The 23,394-nt window shown below is 33.7% G+C and overlaps 1 protein-coding gene across 5 annotated transcripts; it reads right to left on the bottom strand.

Annotated features, from left to right (window-relative positions):
• Nucleotides 1–1,353: 1,353 nt before the first annotated feature.
• LOC137818143 (uncharacterized) lies at nt 1,354–22,281 on the bottom strand. 5 transcript variants are annotated; one of them, XR_011082039.1, is made up of 28 exons: nt 21,865–22,281; nt 21,304–21,463; nt 20,332–20,424; nt 20,141–20,246; nt 19,867–20,035; nt 19,203–19,377; nt 16,276–16,404; nt 14,573–15,127; nt 13,795–14,409; nt 11,615–11,683; nt 10,370–10,486; nt 10,040–10,291; nt 9,731–9,778; nt 9,516–9,653; nt 9,233–9,394; nt 9,078–9,140; nt 8,885–8,992; nt 8,713–8,796; nt 8,589–8,636; nt 7,175–7,249; nt 6,546–6,652; nt 6,392–6,472; nt 6,236–6,307; nt 3,066–3,110; nt 2,900–2,983; nt 2,117–2,220; nt 1,682–1,934; nt 1,354–1,602 (listed from the first exon to the last, which is right to left on the bottom strand). XR_011082039.1 is itself a non-coding variant. In XM_068621394.1 (28 exons), the coding sequence occupies exons 1-27, from the start codon at nt 22,086–22,088 to the stop codon at nt 1,685–1,687; spliced, it is 4,122 nt and encodes a 1,373-aa protein (XP_068477495.1). In that variant the 5' UTR covers nt 22,089–22,281; the 3' UTR covers nt 1,354–1,602; nt 1,682–1,684. The 5 variants fall into 5 exon arrangements, 2 of the variants coding, with proteins under 2 accessions (XP_068477495.1, XP_068477494.1); XR_011082037.1 differs by adding an exon at nt 3,761–5,926 and having other exon boundaries at nt 1,354–1,934; nt 6,546–6,641; XM_068621394.1 differs by having other exon boundaries at nt 6,546–6,641.
• Nucleotides 22,282–23,394: the final 1,113 nt, after the last annotated feature.

Raw genomic sequence — 23,394 nt, 5'->3', positions numbered from 1 at the left:
AAAGTTATTAACATCAATAAGTATATTTTATTTACTCGACAAGTTATCAGAAGAAAAAGGTATAAAAAATGCAATTTTATATATAAAAAAAATATTCAATGCGTAATGATTAAGTTATAACTAGGATAAATGTGTTAAAATATCATGTTAATTATTAACTAATAATACATATTTTTTAATTTCCCCATACACTTGAGTTATATAATAATTTTCCATACATATACTAATTTATTTAGGGGACGTTTACAAGCGTTTTGTTTTTCTGACAACGTTTTAACTACAAAAAGGTTGACCTTATTTTCAATTTATTTCTATTTGTCTTAGAATGTTACAAGAAACAAAGAAAATATAATTCAGTGTTTCTGATGCAAATTTTTTAAAATGGGAAAAATTGAAAAGAATGAAACTTTCCTGTAATTAAAAAATAAAAACAGAAAATAAACTTACTAGTAAACGTCTCCGTAATGTCCTTGTGTTCGGTTTGGCATTAAAATATGAAGCACTAAGGTTCAAACCCCATTTGTAAAATCCGTCAGCAAACTAGTTAACTAAGTATTACACTAACTTTAATAAATATGAAAACATAATTTAAACGATACTAAAATCATCAATTTAAAGTGCAAGGAAATTAAGCCTAAATTATAAAAGATCATGTTAATGCTACATGTCATTGGATGATTGTAAGCCGAAAACAGATTTTGTACCTCACAAATACCACAAGTTCACTACTTGCTAAGCTCAGTACATCTATATATCGTTCAAATTAATGCTAACAAAATTAACACACTCCAGACATTTTGTTTCGTAGTACTACATAATGGTGTAAAAACACGAACGTAATTTCGCATTTTATGGATGAAATGGGTTCAAATAAATTAGAGATCAAAGTAACTGAACACAATTTCAAAAAGCGAATCTAGAGGTAGAGTATGGGTAAAAATACTCTGACCTTGTCTTAACCAGAGATACGGATGCGTGAGACAAGGCTGCTTCTTCCTGCACCTCCATACTTTCTTCTCTCACCTCCATAGATTTTCGTATTTCCAAAAATGCCCCTCTGTAATATTCTGGATTACATAATCCAGAAGTCATTTTTCAAATTTGTAATTAGCTTCCGGATTATATAATTCAGAAGTATTTTTTCAGATGCATGATTACTTTCCAGATTATATAATCCGGAAGTCTAAGTCTTTTTTCAAATACGTTTTCGAATTACATAATCCGGAAGTTATTCTATGGGGGTGACACAAGAAGAATAAAAATGTATTTTCATTTTGTGTATGGAGGTGCCAGAAGAAGATATGGAGGTGCAGGAAGAAACAGTCGTGAGACAAACGCTAAAAAGGCATCCACTGGGGAAATTAACATGAGTATATATATACACATTTTAGTAGGAACACATTATGTTCAAACGGAAAAAAACAAAATTGGGGCCAAAATACATTCCATTCTGATATACATTATTCCAACTATACATGTACAAGCTAGGTTGTTGCCTAATGCAATGGTACAGAGAAGGGTGCAAAAAAACCTGAGCAGATAGCCCAACTATTTAGCTATCTGAATGTGTTGATTATCAGTATTGGCTCTTCATTCTTGTGTCTGTAGAGAGATGATTGAGGTTAGTCTCGGTCAGGTCTAGGCTAATTCAACTTGAGACTCGCAGTTCATGGTTGCTTACATTTTAGCTAGCGGTAGATGATTCTTTAGACTTTTCTGTCACTGTGTCCTTGTCTGAGTTGCATGTCTCACCAGTCTGTGTTTGACTAGTTTGTGTCTGAGTAGTCTGTGTTTGACTAGTTTGTGTCTGAATAGTCTGTGTTTGACTAGTCCGTGTTTGAGTAGTCTGTGTTTGACTAGTCTGTGTCTGAGTAGTTTGTGCTTGACTTGAAACCTGAGAATCGGATGCAATTCCAAGAACAACCAGCATAGCCCTAAACACATTAAAAAACTCAGAATCAATGTTGTTCACAAACATAAACAGTGGCTACACCCTCTTCCAAAAAGATAAACAGTTTTTAAACAAGAATGAAACGAGTTCACCCTCAAAAAGATGTAGAGAAAGAAAAGAAAAAGATAAATTCATGGCATTGTTGTGCCTAGTGAATTTTTGAACCTCGGAAGTTTAGATTGTATATCTGGCTGGCTAGCATGAGCAATCAATGGTGCCTTCAAGGCAGAAATTCTATTTAAGGCATTCTCTAATTGTGCTGGAGGCAGCTGCTTGCAAGCATACACCACAAGAAAACGCATTAGAACACATGTTTTAAAATTTAAAAAGCTCTCAAAAAGACCATCTAAAATCAGAAACTCTAAAAAGAATAAGGAATGTGTACCCAAGAAAAAAATAAGAGGGGCTATATAATTAATAAGCATCTTTTTTCATTATGGGTACAAAAAAATTTAAATTAAATTAGTGAAAAATAAAGGAAAATGACCCACTTAAAATGATAATTAAATGTGAGCAATGCAGAGCTGCCATATGCACAAATGACGGGAAGAGCATGGCGTATGATGTACAAAAATGTACAATCTGAATACAATTAAGCTCGTTTCAAAAGCTCTCCGAAGAGCCACAAGGAAATGTACAAAGTTCTTATGATTTATTATAAAAAAAGTACAATTTGAAAGCAACAGCATTAAATTATGATATTAACTGTTAACCCAAGAAATCAACAGTGAAGTTTCTCTGTAGCTATTGTTCATATTTCGTGCAGAGCTCTTCCAGTACGTACAAGTAATTGATATTTTCATCTTAGTTAAGTTATACGTTCATCATATGGAACAGGTATGTAAGGGTGCAATAATGAACAGAGAGGGTGAAAACTAATTCAGAACTGTTCCGAAACTTGAAAAATTATAAGTTTCTGATAAGAGGAGTAAACACAGATAATAATACCTGAAGCAAAATGCCAAATGACTGTGGTTTTGTCAGCTGCACACACTTCAAGAATCCCACCCACAACTTCGGGTATTTCCATATCTGCAGCAGTTCATTTAGTGATGTGTAAGTACACTGAACAATAGAATAGAGTACAAAAAACATAAAACAACAAGATATGCACCTGCTTTGTCACAAGGCGAGAAAGAATCCCCATGATGAAGTCCACCTACAGCAGTTTATACAAGTCAATTATTTGTTCGAATAGACCAAATTCAAACCAAACACAGACAGATAAAAATGAACAATGGTAGAACGTTTTCAGTTAGAAAATCATCAATTAATCAAAACTAGCATATTAATGGGCAACAGGGAAAAGATAAATGGAAAAGCTTTACTGAATATATATTTGGGGCATCAAAACGAAAGTTGTACTTGAGAAAAAAAAAGAGGTGATATATTGACACCATGAATAGCAGATACATACATTTAACATTCTAAAATATTAATATTTTAATTATTTTTATTTTATTTTTTAATTTAAAATATTATTATATTATTATAAAGAGTTGTGAAGTGTGTGTAATTTACTATTTGTGGTGTCAAAGAAAAGTTTTCCAAAGAAAAAGTAGAGAATGAATTTGAAAGAGTATATTTCCCTTTCTTAAAATCTCATTTATAAGAATAACTTTGGATGCATCGAATACAATGTAAGAGACGAAAGAGAAGAGAATATAAAAATATATCTAGGACCTCGATACAGCACAGAGCAGACAATAGCTTTGCAATAATTCTATTTGTGTATAACCTTTAGCCACAAGACAAACTTTGAGATGATCAACAGTACCATCACTATCAACTTTGATAGCAAAATCCTACCTGCAACCAGCAACAAATCTCCCAGAAGGCAAAGTAACAAGTTTCCAAGTTCCACTGGTCTGAAGAACACTTATTTCATCAAGCATAGCTTGAAGCCAACCAGGATTAGCTAAGGCATCACCAACCGACTTTGGAATGGACATAGAAGAAATAGACGAAAGGCAAGTATAAAAGATTGAGATAGTTGATGGTAGCTTAAAGCAATATAATGTGGAGAAGGAATACGAGTAGAATGTATACCTTTACGAATGACAATGGGAAGACCAAGTTCAACGATCGAAGCCGGAAGGGGCAGAGGATCTAGCAGTAGAAGAGAGTCACCTGGTGGACGATGGGAAGTTTGAGGACGATTGCAAACTTGAAGAGGTGGTGGAGTTGGGGAATCTTTAGGTACACTAGACATAACAGTAGGAACAAAGACAACCGGAATATGTACTAGAGACACAGTTGGAGAAGATAAAGACTTAAAATAAAAAGAAGACTCAATGAAGATGACATTTGCAAAAATGAAACAGCAGTTAAGAGAAGGTGAGACATTTTTATCCTTTTTAAAATTTGGTGAACCCTAAACTTTTGCACACGCCTCATAAGCACGAAAAAATTGTTTTAAAGATGAGTGAATGGTACATCTGATAACAATGCATAATTGAGCATTAATTTTCAACCAACGAGAAACCTCATTTTCAGCAACATTAGAAACACATTGGGTAAGATGATCAACATAACCTTAACAGTTAAGCCATAATTTAATATTTGAGGCCCAAGTGTTATAAGTAGTTCCATCCAATTTCTCAATGGAAAAATGAACATTGAGATAATTAAAATAAATAGACGGATCAGGCATAGTAGCAGTGAAAGAAGACATATATGACAAGGGCAGATCCAATCACCGACACAATCGACAGCAGAGGCGAAGACGATATGAAAACACCGATGAAAAGTAGGTTCACCCAAAAAATGAACCCTAACCCTATGCTCTAGATATCTATTAAGAATATAGAAAATAAATATAGGATTAATATCCATTGTGTAAAATGCACACATTGGGTTGTTTATTTATAGATGGAAATAATAACATAATAACATAAACTATGGGCTAAGCCCATTACCTTCAACAATATTCTTAAATATTTCTACTTTGAAAGAGTTGGAACACAAAGGATGCGTGTTGCCAAGTTCCTCATAGAAGGAACTTCCTAAGCGGTTAAAGTTTGATCTCAAACATCATCAAAATCAAGATTCATTGCCCGAAGGATCATAGCCATACAAAACTTATCCAACTTCTTTTTTATCTCATCTAATGAGTTAACTTCCAATAACCTCTTCAATTCCTCAACTATAGATTCAGGAATAAAAGACATCATGTCATTATTAGATTGCTTGAGAGAAGCCACATGGTTAGCATAATCATAAAGGCATTGGATATCATTTGCACAAATATGACGGGCCTTTGTCCAAAAGGAATAATAGGTTTTGAATGACCTGAAAGTGCTCAAAATATTGGGCTCTACTGATTGCCAAAGTAGAGAACAAGCTGAAAATCATTTTTTTTTCACTATTGAACTTGATCTAGTGGTACTCTACTCCCAGCTTCTAAATAATCATAAAAACCATGGCCAAGGAACCAAAGTTCAATTGAGGTAGACAAAAATGGGTAGTTTTTCCCATTTAATTTCTCATAAATTAAAAGTCCCAAAAAAAGAGAAGATAATCACTTAATACATGTTGAAATAAGGTAGAGACAAGGACATGATCACGTAATGTAACAAAGAAAGAACAGAGAATAACCCTAGGGCTTCAAGAGAAAGAAGCAATGAGCAACTCTAGATGACCCACCAAATAGTACCGAAATGAAGAGAGGTTGTAAAATAGCTCAGAAGACTACAACAAATCAAACCATGGTGGTTTGGAAGGATTCCGACCATTGGAAGGTAGCACGTGAGACACACACACTTAGAGAAACCAAGGTAACAGTGTGTGACAGCACATCAGTCGAAAAAGGAATTTGAATGAACAGTCACCAGGGTTGGGTCGCAATCAAAGCCGCACCAGACCCAGGCATTGACAAGCGAAACTCCAACGATGGACAATGACAGAAGGTTGTGGTGAGTGACAGAATGGCAATTTCCTGCTAGCCAAAGCGGGATTGATATGCTCCGCTACCAACTTGAGAAAAAAAAAGTGGAGAATAAATTTCAGAGAGTGAATTTCCCTCTTAGGATCTAATATTTATAGAACTTTTGATACATTAGATACAATGTATGAGAGGGAAGTAAAGAGAATATGAAAAGATATAACTAGGAACTAGGTGGAACACAACACACAATAGCTTACAATAAATTTTATTTAAGACTATTTATTCTAAGAGTAGTAAAGAATCAACTAATAGTAGAATTCCTCGATTCTAGTCTATAATAAATAATTGAATTCCTTTATTAACATTATAACATTTCCCGGGATATGTATGGTCCTTACCAGCGTTGGAAAAGCACCAATTGCTTGTAACACTGTACGCATGAATAATAAAGGAGGAGGAATTTGCTCAACCTGCATTAAAAATCATTTGCCATGTGAGATCAACTAACTTGCATAGGCATTCAAAACTTATAAAACAATTTTCACATAACACACCAACTGATTCAAAACTCTGGCAATAACTTCCTGCGTAAAAGTTTGTCGCTGCTCAAAACAAGCATTGCATGCATCTGTCACCTGCATATAAAAACACTTGGTTGTGAAAAATGTTTCATTTTTTAACAAAAACCAAATATCATCACATACCTACCTTTTTCAAGGGAATTCCATCCCTTTCAGGATCAATTCCATGAATTGCAATTAAAACTTCAGCCGGAGAAAGCACCGGACCAGATTGTGATGATCCCTGTGAAAGAACTATATAATTAATTCAATTACAAAATTGTACTCACAGTTCAGAACTAATTTTTTATTGAAGTGAAATGTATAATATCCCAAAGGGTTTGGTGATCATGGAAGTTAAAACTTAATACAAGCATTAAATTTCATGTGTAGGGCTAATCCTATCAAATGAAGCATTGTTTGTTAAACTTTCACAATAATTTTATCATAAACAGTATTTTAAAACTATAGCCATTATTGTGCCTCAAATTGCAATAGTTTTTATTTATTACTTTAACAGGAAATCATCATGGTCTTCCAGTAAACTATCTGGCATCACATTATGCATACCAAAAACATTTGATGAATTTTTGCAATTCCAAACTAATTTGTACAATTCATTCCAAGACACTGGCACAAAAACAAACAAGTTGCTCAGCAATTCATATCTTCAGTTTCATAACTCATACGGTATGAATTCTATCATCAATATACTAACTACCATGCTTGGTTGTAGCTCTCATTAAGCTCTATAACTATAAAGAAACAAATCCTTACCTGTAATATACGACCAAGTGCTGTTTGGAATTTCTCCAAAGGAAGATTCACAATGTGAGGAAAAATCGGTATTACCTGTCAAATAAATTGTTCAAACATGTCCGCCAAATGAAAGGAATGCCATTCAAGATAATTAGAAAGTAAAAGAAAAAGTATATACCTAAGGATAAAACAATTCTTGCTCAAATGAAATCCATTAATTTTGTTATATTTATAGAAACAATGAAATAATCCTATATAATCAAGAATATCTAGATTATATATCCATTATTAGGAACATTTTTATTTATTCCCATATAATATCTTTGTTATCATAGGATATCAAATGTCCTCTATTTGCTGTGTTAATTCCATTTTCTCAATATAAATCAAACACTCGTAATGTCTTAGAAACACAGTTCCAGCTCAATATTTACATTTTCCAAGAGCCTTCTTCAAAACGTTTTGGAGGATTTTTCTTCGCGAACCTTTCTCCCAAGTTAGCATTCACGTTCTAGCATCGCTTCCAAGAAGTTTTGTAACAAATCGTGATTCAAACCATACGATTCTAACTACATTGTTGTTGACTTCGTTCTTTATGTCCCTCATTGTTTTTTTTAATTTATTGTTTGTTACTCGATTGGCCAAATCTCATTATATTAATGCTACCTTGTTAGATCAAATGTCAAGTCAAACGATTGACATCGGATGTGAGTCACATGGTCTTTACTATGTCTCCCCATCACCATTGTTATGTACAACAGCGTATAGCAACCTCCTAGATTTGTTGCTCAAGAGAAAACATTTAATATGGAATGTCATCTATGCAAGCAAGTCCCTATATGGTTTTTGGCATTTCAAACTATCATCCACCAGTTTGGAATGATACATTATTCTCTTTTTAATTGTCATTCTCTCCAAGGATGTATCTATCTCATTGTATATGTGGACACATTGCTACTACAAAGCAAGGCAAGGAGGGCATTATACAACTAAGGAAAGGATCAATTATATTTGTTGTACTCATGCACATACGACTTATATGCTTCAGCTTGAGGACCAAGGATCAATTATCTTAGTACTCACATATGCACATACAACTTATATGCTTTAGCTTGAGAAAGAGTATTATAATTATAGAAATAAGAAATTGGTCCTATAAAATCAAGAATATCAAGATTGTATGTATTATTAGGAATGCTTTTATTAATACTCATGTCTTTGTTAATACAGCATATCAAATATCCTATATATATTGTATTGATTCATTTTTCTCAATATAAATAAGGCACCTTTGTTGTTTCAAAAACAAACGGTTTCAGCCTAATGTTTCTCTCTTACCTAGAGTTTAACATTCTTGATATAAATAAATCATAATTTTATAAAAAAAACAACAATGAAATTTACATCCAATTGAAAGAATAATAAAGAGTACCTCGTCATTCGATAGGAATGGTAATACTGGAATAAGAACCTCTGCATCCTGTATAGAATCAACCGACTATTAGCCATAATCCTGAGTTTCAATGTGAAACTGCTAAGACAACAGTTCACAATACCTTGAGTTTTGAATCATGCAACTTTTTCACAGTGCTTATTAAATCCTTAGAAGGGGTCGTACCATCTGTAAGTGTATGCAACACCTGACATTTCAATGTAAAATTATCAATATTCAATATATTTCAAAAAAATTCAAACAAATGAAAAATTATGCAAGGTAAAACAGTAAACCTGCATTAGAAGATTCTCGCTTCCATTTGGAGGATCCGAAATAGTTTCAAGAAGATCCAAAGATGAGCCCATAGTTCGTACTAGAATAGGAATTTGTCGATGTACTGCCTGCAGGATACAAGTAATAATGTAACTTATTGACAGAACAATAGTTGATAATATTCACTAGACCCCGTATTTTAAAAACCGAAACCTGCTTTACTGCCTTTGATGTGCTTCTATAGATGACAAATACTTGGCGAAAGAGAGAATGTTTCTGCCATCATAAAGCATCCATATGTATTACTTCTAATCAAATAACAGAACATAATGCACCAAAGGATGTCTACTAGGAAAAATAAACAGTACCTTTGTACACAAAGCAAAAAACAATGACATGCACCTCTGAGCCTCAGAAACTGAATCTGGTGAGACACTCTCAGATGTGCATGATTGACGATTATCTGAGACATCTTTAGTGCTGCCACTCAATGATGATTGTTCGTTTGAAACCTTTTCAACATCAGGTCCCTGGAAATGAAAAGGGAAAAATAAACTATCATATCCAGTCCAGTTCGACAACAAAATGACATTAACTTGCCATCCAGAGGACTCATGAAAAAAAAAAGTAAATCCATAAATGTGTCAATACCTTTTGTGAATCAGCAATGGACCCTTCAGCATCTGTTAATTCAAACACATCATCACTTGTCACTGAGAAAAGCATTTCCTTTGCAAAATCTTCTATTTGCTGAGAAATGGATGACAAAGGATAAAGCTTATTTGCCACCTGCAAGAAGAGCTCAAATTGACAATGCTGCTATGCGGTCAACTAAATGATTCAACAGGAATTTATACTTAATGTACCAGACGTATCGCCTTCATACGCACTTCTTCCAAGTGATGCACTGCACTCTTTCATTTGAAAAGGAAAAAATCAAAATTAAGAGATCAGATGTAAGGCCAAAAAATTACAATTAAAAGGAAAAGCAAGGTTTGAAAATTCAGATTCTACAATTCAAGGAGAAAGGAAGGGGCAATTATCATCAAGCCACCACTTAAGTTTAATTTAGACATATGAAGAAAGAAAATCAATGTAGATTGTGGAATTATGAATAAAACCAGAATTAAACAAATAACATGAAAGTTTGTATAATAAAAGTAGGATAGAAAAACCTGTAGAGCAATTTGTAAGCAAGTATCTCGGATCGGAGGCCTAAGAAGAATCAAACTCCATACAGCACTTAGACCTTGAGTTACTCTATCCGCATTCAGTGAGTGCAACTCCTTTTCACCTCTATCCCCATTTCCCGGAGAACACATGTTTTCTAAAATTTTCAGAACTGATTTTGGTAAATAAGGAGATTCACCAAGCAATTTACTTAATGATTTATCTGAAGGTGGAAATGAATCTCTAAGTGCTTCTGCCTGCATTTGAAGAGAACCAAAATCTCAACTCATGCCTTGCAAATGGAGACAAAAGAATCAAGATAGAAAAACACTTACCACTGTAAGGAGGAATTTTTCATATACAGAAGCTGCAGTAGTGGAAGAAAAGAAGTCAGGCTCCTCTTCAGCCTCACCAAATAATCTGTAGAGGACACGCAATGTCAACTCGTGTCCCTGAGACATTAGGTAATCATTGTCAACAGTGTCCATCAAGTCTATTAAGATATTAGATGTCCAACAACAAGATGTTTATAGTCATTCCACATACATGATTTAGCTTGAGAAACAACAGTGTCTGTCAGCAATCATATTTTATTATTCCATATTTAGCAGATTATAATTATGTTGGACAGTGGTATGATTTGTACTCCACATGTACCTTCACAAGGTCTTTCTAGATGATTGAGCAGTCCAGTTTTTGATTAATATGCAGTCAGGGAATAGAAAACAATTATTCTTCAGCTTGAGGGGGAGTGTTGGAAAACAGGAGTAATTAATGTTTCTTATTTTTCTAAGTATTTAACTAGGTCCAATGCACTTTAGGAAGTTGTGATAGTTTAAATCTTCTCTTTGAAAAGAGTTGAAGCTATTTAGTACCTATGTAACCCTTCTGATTATTAATAGATCAATATGCTGGGTGGAAACCCAACTCGGGCCTATTTAGAAAACACACTCTGTCTTTCTTCTTGTCAAAACTGTTTAGGAAGTTTTATATTTTATCCTTATTATATTTTTATTTTGTATCACAGCTGTATCTTACTATTAATATTAGGATTATGTATTTAGAAACAATCCCACAATCATAGGGATTTGTTTCTCTAGAATTAGTTGTCCATATTTCCTAAAATAACTAGCAAGCTCTCATGTATATATAGGTCTAATGACCTCATAATTTATATAGAAGAAAATATTATTCCTTCTAAACTTGATACTTCTCAAACTTTGTTTCTTTCATTTATCAAATACCAATTCTAAATCTAATACAACTAAACAAGTTCCTTTAATCCTTATATTCTCCACCAGCATGGCAGACATTACTTTTTTGATGAAACATGTATGACAAAATTGAACCCATTTGGATGACGTATCTCTAATGAAGTAGAAAAGGCCAGGTCTCCAAGTTCAGATTTTCAAAATGCAATTGATCTAAGGAATCTACATTTTCAAAACAAGTTCATAATTGATTTTATAGAAATAAAAGTTTAGTCTCTTATAAGTATGGGTCACTGGTGAGAAGCTGCACCAAAGCTGATAAGTAAAAAAATTGATAGAGAAGCAGTAACATTTGAGACAAGAGCTCACCTCATGACTGGTGTAATCAATCAAAATATGCTGCTGTAATAGTTTCCATGGGTCTAATTCTAAGGGAAACTGCATGAACAGAAAGAAGAGTGCACGGTATCAATTACAAAGTGGTTGTAAGCAAATATACACACAAACCGTTAGAAGAAAGAATTGATTTTGGGATCTTAAGGATGTCTGTATTACATAAGTTGATAGAATTTAAGCATACAAAGAGAAAAAGGATGGTGACTGTAAGAAAATAAAAAAATCAAATATGAACAAATGAACAATAAGAATGCATTAAACTAATTAGTGATGAACTTTAGATCCTAATTTCTTGAAAATGAGAACTGTAAGACAGGTAACATGAAAACATTTAATATTTAAATTAATGCAATGGTAACAGTTAAAGGATATGGCAATCATAAATCATGTTAATCCTATTATGCTGGAGATAATATTTCATTATTGTACAGTTTTAATTACATTCCACAATTAGGAGGATAATTTGGAGGATTAATAGGCTAACAGTATATTTTATACTTATTGCACAGGATCATTGATCCTGAATTATAGGGATAGATTGTGTCTATCATAAATTAAGATTTTCGTTATTAAGTCTTTTGTATTCTATTCAAGAGCAATTGCTCTTCTATGAATATTATCAGAAACAGTTTTTCTAAATATGATATCAGAGCTCTAAAATCCTTGGGAGCCTTTGTAATCTCATGCACAGCCAGCATTGTTGCAAAACCACACCCATTTCTTTCTTCTACTGTATTCACCTGTGCAGCCTGCATTACTGCACACCACACCCCTTTCTTTCTTCCACTGTATTCCTTCTAGACCTGCAATACCATCGTGCAAACCTAAAAAATGTCCCCGATACTCAGAAAACCCTTAACCAATCACACAATTTAGGACAAGGGAGACGCGGTTGTACTATCATGGTTGTGGAATGCCATGACACCAGAGGTGAGTGATGTTTACATGTTTATTAAGACAGCTAAAGAGATATGGGATAGCTATAAAGCAAATTATTCCAAAGTTGGTGATGCTGCCCAAATCTATGATATTAAGATGAGAATCTTTAATACAAAACAAGGGAATTACTCAGTCAATAAGTATGCCCATACACTACAAAAAAAATTGCACTTGCAGATGGAACTTTCATTACAGTAGCTGGAAAAGGAGATATTATGATAAACCAGAATCTAATTCTGGAGGAAGTTTTGCATGTACCCAAATTATCTGCAATTTTATTTTTGTTCACAAACTTACTATGGATTTACAATGCTTGGTGTTTTTTAATCCTATAACCTGCCAATTTCAGGATCACAAAACGGTGAAGATGATTGGACTTGCTAAGGAAGACAATGGGCCCTACCTTCTAGCTTTGTGCATACAACTTATATGCTCCAACTTGAGGAGTATTAAAATTATGATTGTTATTGTATTGCACAGCTTTAATAAAGCTACTTTCCGGGTGCAATTACCTAGCTTAAGGGTAGAGTGTTATAGGGTATACCTTTTCCTTGTAATGTACTCTTTTCTCGTTCATATAAAGTCTATCCTGTCACCTACTATCGACCACCTATAAATATTTATTCTCACGCTCGAGATGTTCAGTCCTTGACATGAAGTGATGTGTTAGGGATCTCACATCAACTAAAGATATAGTCAAATTATAGCATATAAGTAGATGCAAACCTCACCTTAGAAGCTAGTTTGTAAGGTTGAATTAGACTTAAAGTTCACTTTCTAAGAGATCTTTGTAGAAGTTTACTCAAATTTCACCCACCACCCTATCTAGCTTAAGAAAGAAGGCTATAAAAAGGGGGTATACACATTAGAAAAAAAATACTTATGCATTGGATAAAAATGCAAAGTAGGACAGGTTAGTGTAATTTCTACAACTAATAAAGGCAGGTCTATATCATATCAGAAAACCTCCATGACATCATTTTAGTCTCCTCTAAAGATACCAGACGGGGTCCTAAGAAATTAAAGTCATTGTAAATTTCATCAACAGGCAACAGTTATAGAATACCAAAAAAGAATAAATAGAGTTGGATCTTCCATGCTTCTAAGGACCAAAAAACAGTTTAAAAAACTAAAAACTCCTACAGAGAGCACCTAACATTTGTCATTTTACAACTGCAATATAAAACTAGAAAATTTCTAGATAGGATTTTCACCTCAACTCCTAAATAAGCAAGTATCGAAAAACGGACTTTGGAGCCTCCAGCTGCCGCTATTTGCTTATATGCATCAATAATACGCATAAAACATGACTTTTGCAAATGATCCTTTTGTTCATCTTCAAGTTCAACAACTGGAGCAATCATCTTTGGCAAGACTAAACGCGAAGGCAACACAACTGAAGTAGCTGTTGATGATACCAAGCTATTGACATCTCTAACAGCCGCTTTTGGACTCAGCTCCTCAGATCTATCTGTTGATATTGATGGAGCTAAGTTCAGGGGTGACCGCAGATCCAAACTTGTATCTTGGTCTTGGCTGCCATCTTCTAGGTCCACTTCAGTGGAAGCCAATAAAGAAGGAGCAAAAGTTTCTGACAAGGCATCACTACGACCAAAAGAATCCAGGCCAGGAATTCCACTCTCTGAGTTTCCAACATCATGGATGTCAGGAGGCATAGTTGTACAGCCATTCTCTACTCCAGGTATACTAGCATCAGAAGTTGGAAAATCAGTAGGAGATGGTACATTTTCAGATACAAGATTCATGCCAGAATGAACAGCACCACTATTTACAGCAGTTGCAGAAATTTCTTCCTCCCCTTGTGACTTCTGCAATATGTATATCAAAGTCTTACTCAAAAAAAAATCTAAAAAATACGCTAAAAAAATAGACAGTCTAAATGTATAAATGAAAGGGAAAGATAGTAAAATTTAAAAATAAAAGGTAAGACCTAAAAACAAAAAATATCAGATAACTAATTAATTATTATACCTCAGCCTCATTTGAAACTGATTGTTGTGCATCAAGAAGGGAAGCTATTGGTGGGAAAGTACTAGAAAGTGACATAACAGCAGCTACAAATGATGGTGGATATTTAGCCTTGTCATCAGAACCAATCATACTAATGTCTTGCAGTTGTTCATTTCCTTCAGTATTAGGGTAACTCGGAGGTAAGTTATGCATATTTGCCATCACCACCTCAGCTAGCAAGTCAGCAGAAATACTTGAGATGAGAATCTCAAGATGCCCAACAGCTTTTTCACCTTGAGCAATCAAAGCACCAAATGTGGTAACAAGTTGCCGTACAGGCCCATTATCCACATCTCCTGTTGAAGATGTTGGTACATTTGAAGGAGTCTCATCCTGAGAGTTGGAAGTGGTATGTTCATCCAACTCTTTCTTAGGTTCTTCCATAGCATCAATTGTTGTCCTGACACGTTTTCCATGAACATCTTCAGCTAAATCACCTTCAATTTGTGATCCAGATCGTTTTCTTGACAAATCACTGTGTACTGAATCATCAGAATTTATTGCAGGTTCCTCTTCCTGAAAAAAAAGGTAACCAATACCATGATGTCCTGCCAGTATTAAATTTTATTTAAAATATTTCTCCTGATCTGCAATAATCCTTGTAACTAACCACAACCATTTCTTTTATTGCAACTACCAAGTTCAACTGTTTGGAAGTTTAACATTTGCTCCTATTTCAAAATATTTCCCATTGATGGTAAAAGCAAAGATTAAATTAAGAAGGCAATAAAACGGCTTCAACTTATTAAAAATAACAGCATTGGATTTAATTACATACTATTGGAAACATAAAAATTGAGAATGGAAAGGACATAACCCCAAAAGCAAACTCAAGTGAGGAAGACTGGCCAAGTCATTATAACAAGTACTTCAGCCATATTCCCAGCCAACATGGAATATAGGAACACCTCTCTAATGCATAGAACTGGGCATTTGCAAGTAAATATGCAAGACTAGACATTTGCAGTGGGGGGCCCAACTAGGATACAATCTAACATCAAATTAGAATTGAAAATGAACTAAGTCTATCTAAATTCTAAAGGGTACCTAAAGAGAATAAAACTGTCTAATTGATTATAAGTATATAAATGAAGGCAAACCTAACCTTACAAGGCAATTTTGTGAAGTTATGTAGGCTTAAAGACCATTTTCTAAATGCGTGGGAAAAAACAAAAAAATGACCTAAAATCCCAAATGACAATGTTCCACAAGAAATTTACTGAAGTGCCATTGGACAGGAAAATTTGTCACCAAACAACATACCGTAAGCAGCAGGACAGTGTTATTATATATAAAGCTTACACTCCATCAATGCCTTTCTTTTCATTGTCTTTATTTGGAGATACAAGAACACTAATAAAGTTGGAAATAAATAATTAACGTCATCTTAACTTTCTAAAGCAACAAAAATGATGGAATAAAACCCATCCTCTAAAACTAAAACTTCAAAAGAGTACCATACCATCTATGTCTTCTGTAAACAAAAAAAAGAAATTGAAACTATCAATTTACTTGTCTATCTATATATACGCATACAGCTAATATTCCATCCAGCCTATACACAATCACCATACTTACATGTTCAGAGATCAAATATGTAAGAAACAGAAGAATAATTAGTAATAATAAAATAAATAAACTTCTCAGGAAGAGGTGGTGCTTACCTTGATAACAGGTTGATCATCCTTCTCTCTCTCCATGCTTCCATTACTAGCTGAGATTAGGTGGAACACCCGATCTGCCTTTCCTTCTGACTGTATTTCCTTTAAGGCCCCTGCCAAACGATCTCTCCACTACCAAAAAACAATAATCAGTTTTCCACAATAACACCATATCAGACATGTTGGAGATCCCACATATAATATCTAACAAGACCAAATGTCTTAAACATATGCACCAGTATTATCAATTGCAGAAATGGCCGAAAGCCAACAACATTCTATATCATTTAGCGTATAGCAATAGCATGCATCATGTGCACATAGAGAAAACAACATAATGGTTTAAATATGTAATATATATTAGTGTTATCGATATCGGATAACGGATCATATCGGAGACCCCAAAAATCCTTTATAAAGTTATAACAAAAAACATAACGGGTTATTGTGGAAGCATTGCAGTTAAAAGAAATATAATATAATATAATATATATATATAAAAAAAAACAACTTCAAAAAAATACAAAACGTAAAGAAGGTGTAGTGGCTGTGGCATAGATAAAAAAATTTGGTGTGTAGTTATAATGTTTTAAATGGGCCCAAAAAGCCTAATTTAAGTAATTTGAGATAAAAGGCATATTGTCAATAGTAGTACTAGTAAATGAAGGGAAAAGACAACAATTACCAAATGTATGATCAATGATCAATTGCACCAGAGACAATGACCCAGGAATATTGAGACAAGCAGATAAATTACCAATATGCCCCACTAAGATAGTCAGCTAGTAGCTTGGTAAGTCTCACCATTCGATGACGTCTTCATATGTTGTTGGAGTCATGCGAGGCAAACCAGTTCTTAGTGTAGGGGCAACAAGTTACTAAACAATAGATGTCTAGCCATGTAGCACAAACACTGACGCATTGACACGCATAATCTCCAAAATGTAAGACAAGAACACGGATCTATATATTATATCATTATGAATTGCATAAACTAACAATCAAGATTTATGTGAACAAGCATGGTTGTGTTTTTTCTGTGGCAGAAAGATGTTTCTCATGACTGGTTCAAAAGGATTTGTTCCTTATTTCTATAACCATAATAAAAATCTATACAATAAGTTTGAGCTTTTAGAAAATCATTGTATTTGTCCTTTTTAAAATTGTGTTGGAACCGTGCTAGAATTGTCAAAGATCCAAAAAATATTTTTTTAATTCGAAACTTCATTGATACGTGTCATACACATGTCAATGTCCGATACATGTGTCCAACACAGACACACCATTTAAGAGGCGTGTCCGAGCTTCATGGATGTCTAGGCAATATTGAGTGAATGAGGGGGTTTCCCATACAACTTCCAACACTTATCAATAGTATGTCCAATGCAGTCACAATGTTCACATTTTGGGCAATTTTTTAGAATTACTTGTGCGAAAGCATCCAAAATTATTATTGTGATACAAAGGCAATATTTTCCCTACAGATGAAAAATGTGTCTTTATGTTTATTTTCTAAGGAATGCAAAGGAGCACAAATGATACAAAAGTCATGGTGAGGTTTACTGGTCATCCCAAAATCTAATGACAGGTAAAAACATACTCTTGTGGCAAGGCATACAAGTCCAAGGTCATAAAAAAGGTATTGTGGTTCTCCAATTCCTTTACATTTTCATATGATGAAACTCATTAAAATCATATAAGGCAGCAAGAAGTTGCCCAAGATAAGCAAACATAAGGCCCTCAAATTGTCATGGAGCAAGAAATGTCAAGAGATTTGGTACACACCATACAAGCATTGTGTCATTAGTATAAAAGGTAGGGGTCTCACTCTAAACTAGTGCAAAAATCTCATGGGAACGAAAGATATATTTGAACAAGTAGTGAATAGTGGATTTAATAACACTACATAATTGAGAATCAATCTTCATCCATTGTTCATGTTCTTATGTAGGAATGGATTCAACAATTGCAATGAGATGGGATTTGTATCCCAAACCACTTAGCTATAACCCAATTTCAGAGGCCCAAATGGAAAAGTTTCACTTGTCCATCTCCTCAATACTAACAATATGGTTAGAAAATGTGGGAGAATTTGCTTTGGACGTTGAATAATTGCTAAAAGATTTTTCTCAAAAAAATTAAAAAATAATAATTAAATAATCTAAGAGAGAAAATGGATCGAACCACCAAACAAACTTCGATGGAGCAATCACCACACAAATACAATTGCACGAAGGAGGTGTATAGGGAGTAGTTTTGTCGACCATCATGCATCATTGTATGCGACGATTGGAATTGTAAAGCTGCAAGAGTAACGACACGTGTGAAGGTATGTGGATGGATCTTCGTGTTGGTGTTTGTATAGTTAGATAGATTGGCTCAACATGATCCCAACCCTATGTTCACTGAAGCAGATGGATGACTCCAGAAAAGTTGCCAAAGACATCACTGAAATTGTGCACATTAACCTAAGAGAAAGGTTTGGCAAAAAAAACCTTTGAAGACAATGGGTCTACCGAGACAACATGACTTTGAAATAGGCTTTGAATATCATGTTGAACTATAGGAGAGATACATTGAGCTAAAACCATATGTTTCTGGGACAACGCAAATGCTTTATTTATATTGAGAAAACAAAATCAATACAATAAATAGAAAATATTTATATCCTTTGTTAATAAAGATATTATATAGAAATAAATAAAAACATTCTTAATAATACATATATAATCTAGATATTCCTTATTATAAAGGATTTGCACCTTATTTCTATAATTATACCACCTAGGAATATAAAAGTATACCTTGTAACATGCTATCTAGAAATTTATAAACATTGACATCAACCCAAAGCAAATTAAACAATAAAACTAAACTTTACACAACAAGTAAACACTGTATGTTAAACACATTTCATCTAATAGAATTACCGGAGCAGCACTTGGATGTGTACATTTCGAGCAAGTAAGAAAGGCATTCTTCAAAGCAAGATGTGCAGCTGATACACAAAACCCATTAATGACAGAGCTAGAAGGTTCCAAACTGAGTAAAACGGGCAAGATGCGGCCATAGAATGCAGGCCTTTCATTTGCAATTGCTGAAAGACTGGAATAGACCAATAACAAAGTCAATACTAAGAAAGTACCAATCAGACCAATGAATTTACAGTGTTAAAAGTTAGTAGTAATTGAAGATAATAAAAATAATTAATTTAACAGTCTTAGACAGTCCTTAGATTTTCAAAATATGCATCAGTTCTCTTCCAAACAAAAACCATTCAAATAAGATGATTTATATTAGATTAAAAGAAGTCCTCTCTCTCTTCACCAGAACATGCATGCGCATGCGCAGGCGTGACTGAGTAAGAGAACTGATCCAATATTGACCAGCTGATCATCACAGATGTGTAATCAGGAAGTTCTAACCAAGTAGAATTTTCTCAATTCATGTGTGTTTGTGAGAGTATGCAAGCAAATACTGACCATCTGATTGTCATAATGCATGTTTCATAAAGAATAAAATATAAAGTCATGTGACTTTTTAAGCAGTCACATAGGCAGAAAATCAAAGGGTGTAAAAGAAAATATCAACTACCTTTTAATCAGCACAATGATAACTGAGTTACTAAGGGACTTCACATATGAAAATCTGAGTTGATCAAGCAAGAGACCCAAACTTTGGCTTGCTTCAATTTTCAAATCTCCAATATTGAGTACTGGATGACCCCGCCTGAGCCATGATATATTAAATTCCACAGGCTTTCCTACAAAAAAAGTGAGAAGTCATAAAAGCACATAATTTAAGGATTAGAAAAACAAAAGTTTGGCAGGACCATCTTTTTTTCCCAACCAAACTCAAAATGTAATACCTTGACGAGAAGTGGGCTCTGAGGAACCACTAGGATCAGGAGTGTAAAGACGAATAACTGCCTCAACAAACTTCAGTGCCAGCAGCTTTGCACCACCACTTTCATGCTTTCAAACATGTTACGAAGGACAACCATCAGATCATAAACCAAAACAGGGAAATTTCAGACTTTCAATGAGAGCAATTACTTACTTGAAAAGCTATTGAGTATACTTTGTCTTTGAATTTAAGCATCCATTCCCATCCAGATTCAAGTGCACCATCTAAATCACTAGAGTATAGACCCTAACACAAAATAAAACCAGAATGGGAATGTTCATATCTTCAAATGAATACCAAGTGAACAATAAAAGATGAGAGATAACTACTATCAGATGTTAAAATCCTTTTAAAGTGTAACTACGAAACATTTGCCAGCATTTTATTATTCATCTCCTGATTTCTATTTTGGTAGAGACCAGGAAATTATGAATAGCATACTTGCTTCATAACTTTATATAAGATGTTCTAAACTCCTAATTATAATGCTTTCATTGATAGAAGTCAAAGGCTTTCAAAAACTTTGAAGCTTAGTACCAGATTTCGACGGTTGGCAGTCCCTGCGGACATATCATAAACCCAAGAAAAACTATTAGGGTATTAACTAATAATATCACCTTCCCTCACTTTCGCTGTTCTTGACACAAATAAACATCAAATTCACTAACCAATATTTCTGTCACTTTACAAAGGTTTAAATTACAATTGCAGCCACAGTTGCATTTTCTTGCCATCCTTGACACTGGGAAATTACAGGAAAACATGGTCACAGTTGGGGTCATGATGCAATCACAGTGAGCCAAAAAACCTTAAAGTTGTGACCAATATCTCAATTGCGGACCTTTTAAAACCATGATTCTCTTCCAGAAGGTACAACATTACCTATCAATGAAATCAACCTAACATGTCTCCCAACATGTGGAAAATCAAAATAAAACTAAATACTCAAATTCCTATTCAATTGCTCAAACTTCAGAACAAATTCACTCAACCCAAATCCACAACAATAAGCAACCACACCAACACAGCCAAAAACAACAATATGTGAACCACCACCAACCACACTCATCACCAATTTCGTTGCAAAATCGTAAACTCATCCCCCTCTCAAAACAAAGCACGCACCTGAACCACAATTTTCTCAAGTGTGCCACGAAACAACTGAATTCCACACTGAAGAGCTTGCCGAACCACTGCCGGTGTGTCGTCATCCAGTACATCAATTAGCATAGGCACAATGTCAGACAAGAACTCCGTGTTCTTCAATCCAATCTCACCAAACATCCTGAAATAAGAAGAAAAAAACAAAGAGGTCCACCTCAAACTTCAATTCCATGCGCCAACGAAAAAACATAAAAGCTTTAGAGTGTGTTTGGATTAAAGGTCAAAATAATGAAATTCATTTTGGCTGCTGCAGTCAAACCCAATTTCACAAAACCATAAGTCTGGTTATTGCTATAGATAAAATTAATTTTATCTCGGAACATCCGTTAGACGAAGTGACAACCAGTAGCATTTACATGAGGTTGAAAATTTTAGCCTATGCTTTGCAGAAAACTTGGCATTGAGATAAAAAAAACCTCATTTCCTCTACACTCAATTTTAGGCAAAGTTGGAAATAAATTTGGCCAACGCCCATCCAAACACAGACGGAGAATGGCGAAGAGAGAAAGGGAAAAGATGTACTCGGTGATAAATTTGCGCACGGGACCGAAGCGATCCGAGTGGAAGAGGAAGAGTGAGGGTAGGAACTCGGTGAGGAGGACGGGGTCTTCGGGGGGAAGTTCGTGGCGCAGTTGGCGCAGGGATTCGAGCTTGGAGGGGATGTCACTGGCCAACTTGGCAGCGTTGACGAGACTCGCAAGCTTTTCGCGCGAAGTGACCGCCATGGACATGGTTTTTCCGACCATGGCTCCGAGAGAAGAGGAGGAGAAGGAGCGAGAAGAGGCTAGTTTGGGAGAATTTGCATGGAAATCTAGAGGGCGAAGGGATCAGTGTCGTTTGTTTGTTCTAGGGTTTGGGTCGAAGAAGAGGGAGAAGGGGTGTTTGAAAATGGTGCTGCAAGGAATGGATGAATTTTCTTGATATTAATTTAATTATTACAAAACTATAATAAGATATCCCTACTAATATAGAATTAAAAAACTGAAATTAAATTAAATAATTATAAAGATAATTCGTTATATATCTCATATAAAAAAACAATTGTATTTAAGCATAGTTTAAAAAATGAAATAAATTAAAAAAGTTATGTAATATATTATTAGAGAAAATACATGTCTTCAATGTTACGTAACACACAGAGGCTCATACACACATGGATATTGAGATACATGTAATCTAGAAAATGTAGGACACGAATCTATATATTATATAATTATGAATTATATAAATTAATAATAAAAATTTATATGCCCAGTATGTTTCAATTTCTTTTAACAGATGTTTCTCCTTACTTGTGCAACAGATTTGTTTCTTATTTTTGTAATCATAATAAAAATTTATACAATAAGTTTGAGCTTTTAGAAAATTAATGTATTTCTCCTTTCTAAAATTGTGTTAATATATATTTTTTGAATTAAACATTTTACTGATATTTATATTTCATTATACATTACAATAATATAATTTTATAACTTTTGTAGTGTTATTATTTTCTTAAGTAATTAATTAAAAATATTAAAATAATATAATGTAAAATATCTATATATATATAATAAAAAATTATATTGTATTTATTTTTTAAAAGATAAATTAATAATAAAAATTTATATGCCCAGTATGTTTCAATTTCTTTTAACAGATGTTTCTCCTTACTTGTGCAACAGATTTGTTTCTTATTTTTGTAATCATAATAAAAATTTATACAATAAGTTTGAGCTTTTAGAAAATTAATGTATTTCTCCTTTCTAAAATTGTGTTAATATATATTTTTTGAATTAAACATTTTACTGATATTTATATTTCATTATACATTACAATAATATAATTTTATAACTTTTGTAGTGTTATTATTTTCTTAAGTAATTAATTAAAAATATTAAAATAATATAATGTAAAATATCTATATATATATAATAAAAAATTATATTGTATTTATTTTTTAAAAGATAAATTATTCTAAATAAAATAATTATTCAATAACATTGTCTTTTCTACTATTACCATATGCTTTAATCAGTATTTTTTAATTATTTTTTTCTTTTTCTTGATAGA

The sequence above is a fragment of the Phaseolus vulgaris genome, chromosome 10 (genome assembly GCF_000499845.2).
Source record: "Phaseolus vulgaris cultivar G19833 chromosome 10, P. vulgaris v2.0, whole genome shotgun sequence".
In the NCBI taxonomy this organism is placed as follows: Eukaryota; Viridiplantae; Streptophyta; class Magnoliopsida; order Fabales; family Fabaceae; genus Phaseolus; species Phaseolus vulgaris.
The sequence above is the reverse complement of the archived record's forward strand: the minus strand, read 5'-3'. Positions and strand labels throughout refer to the sequence as shown.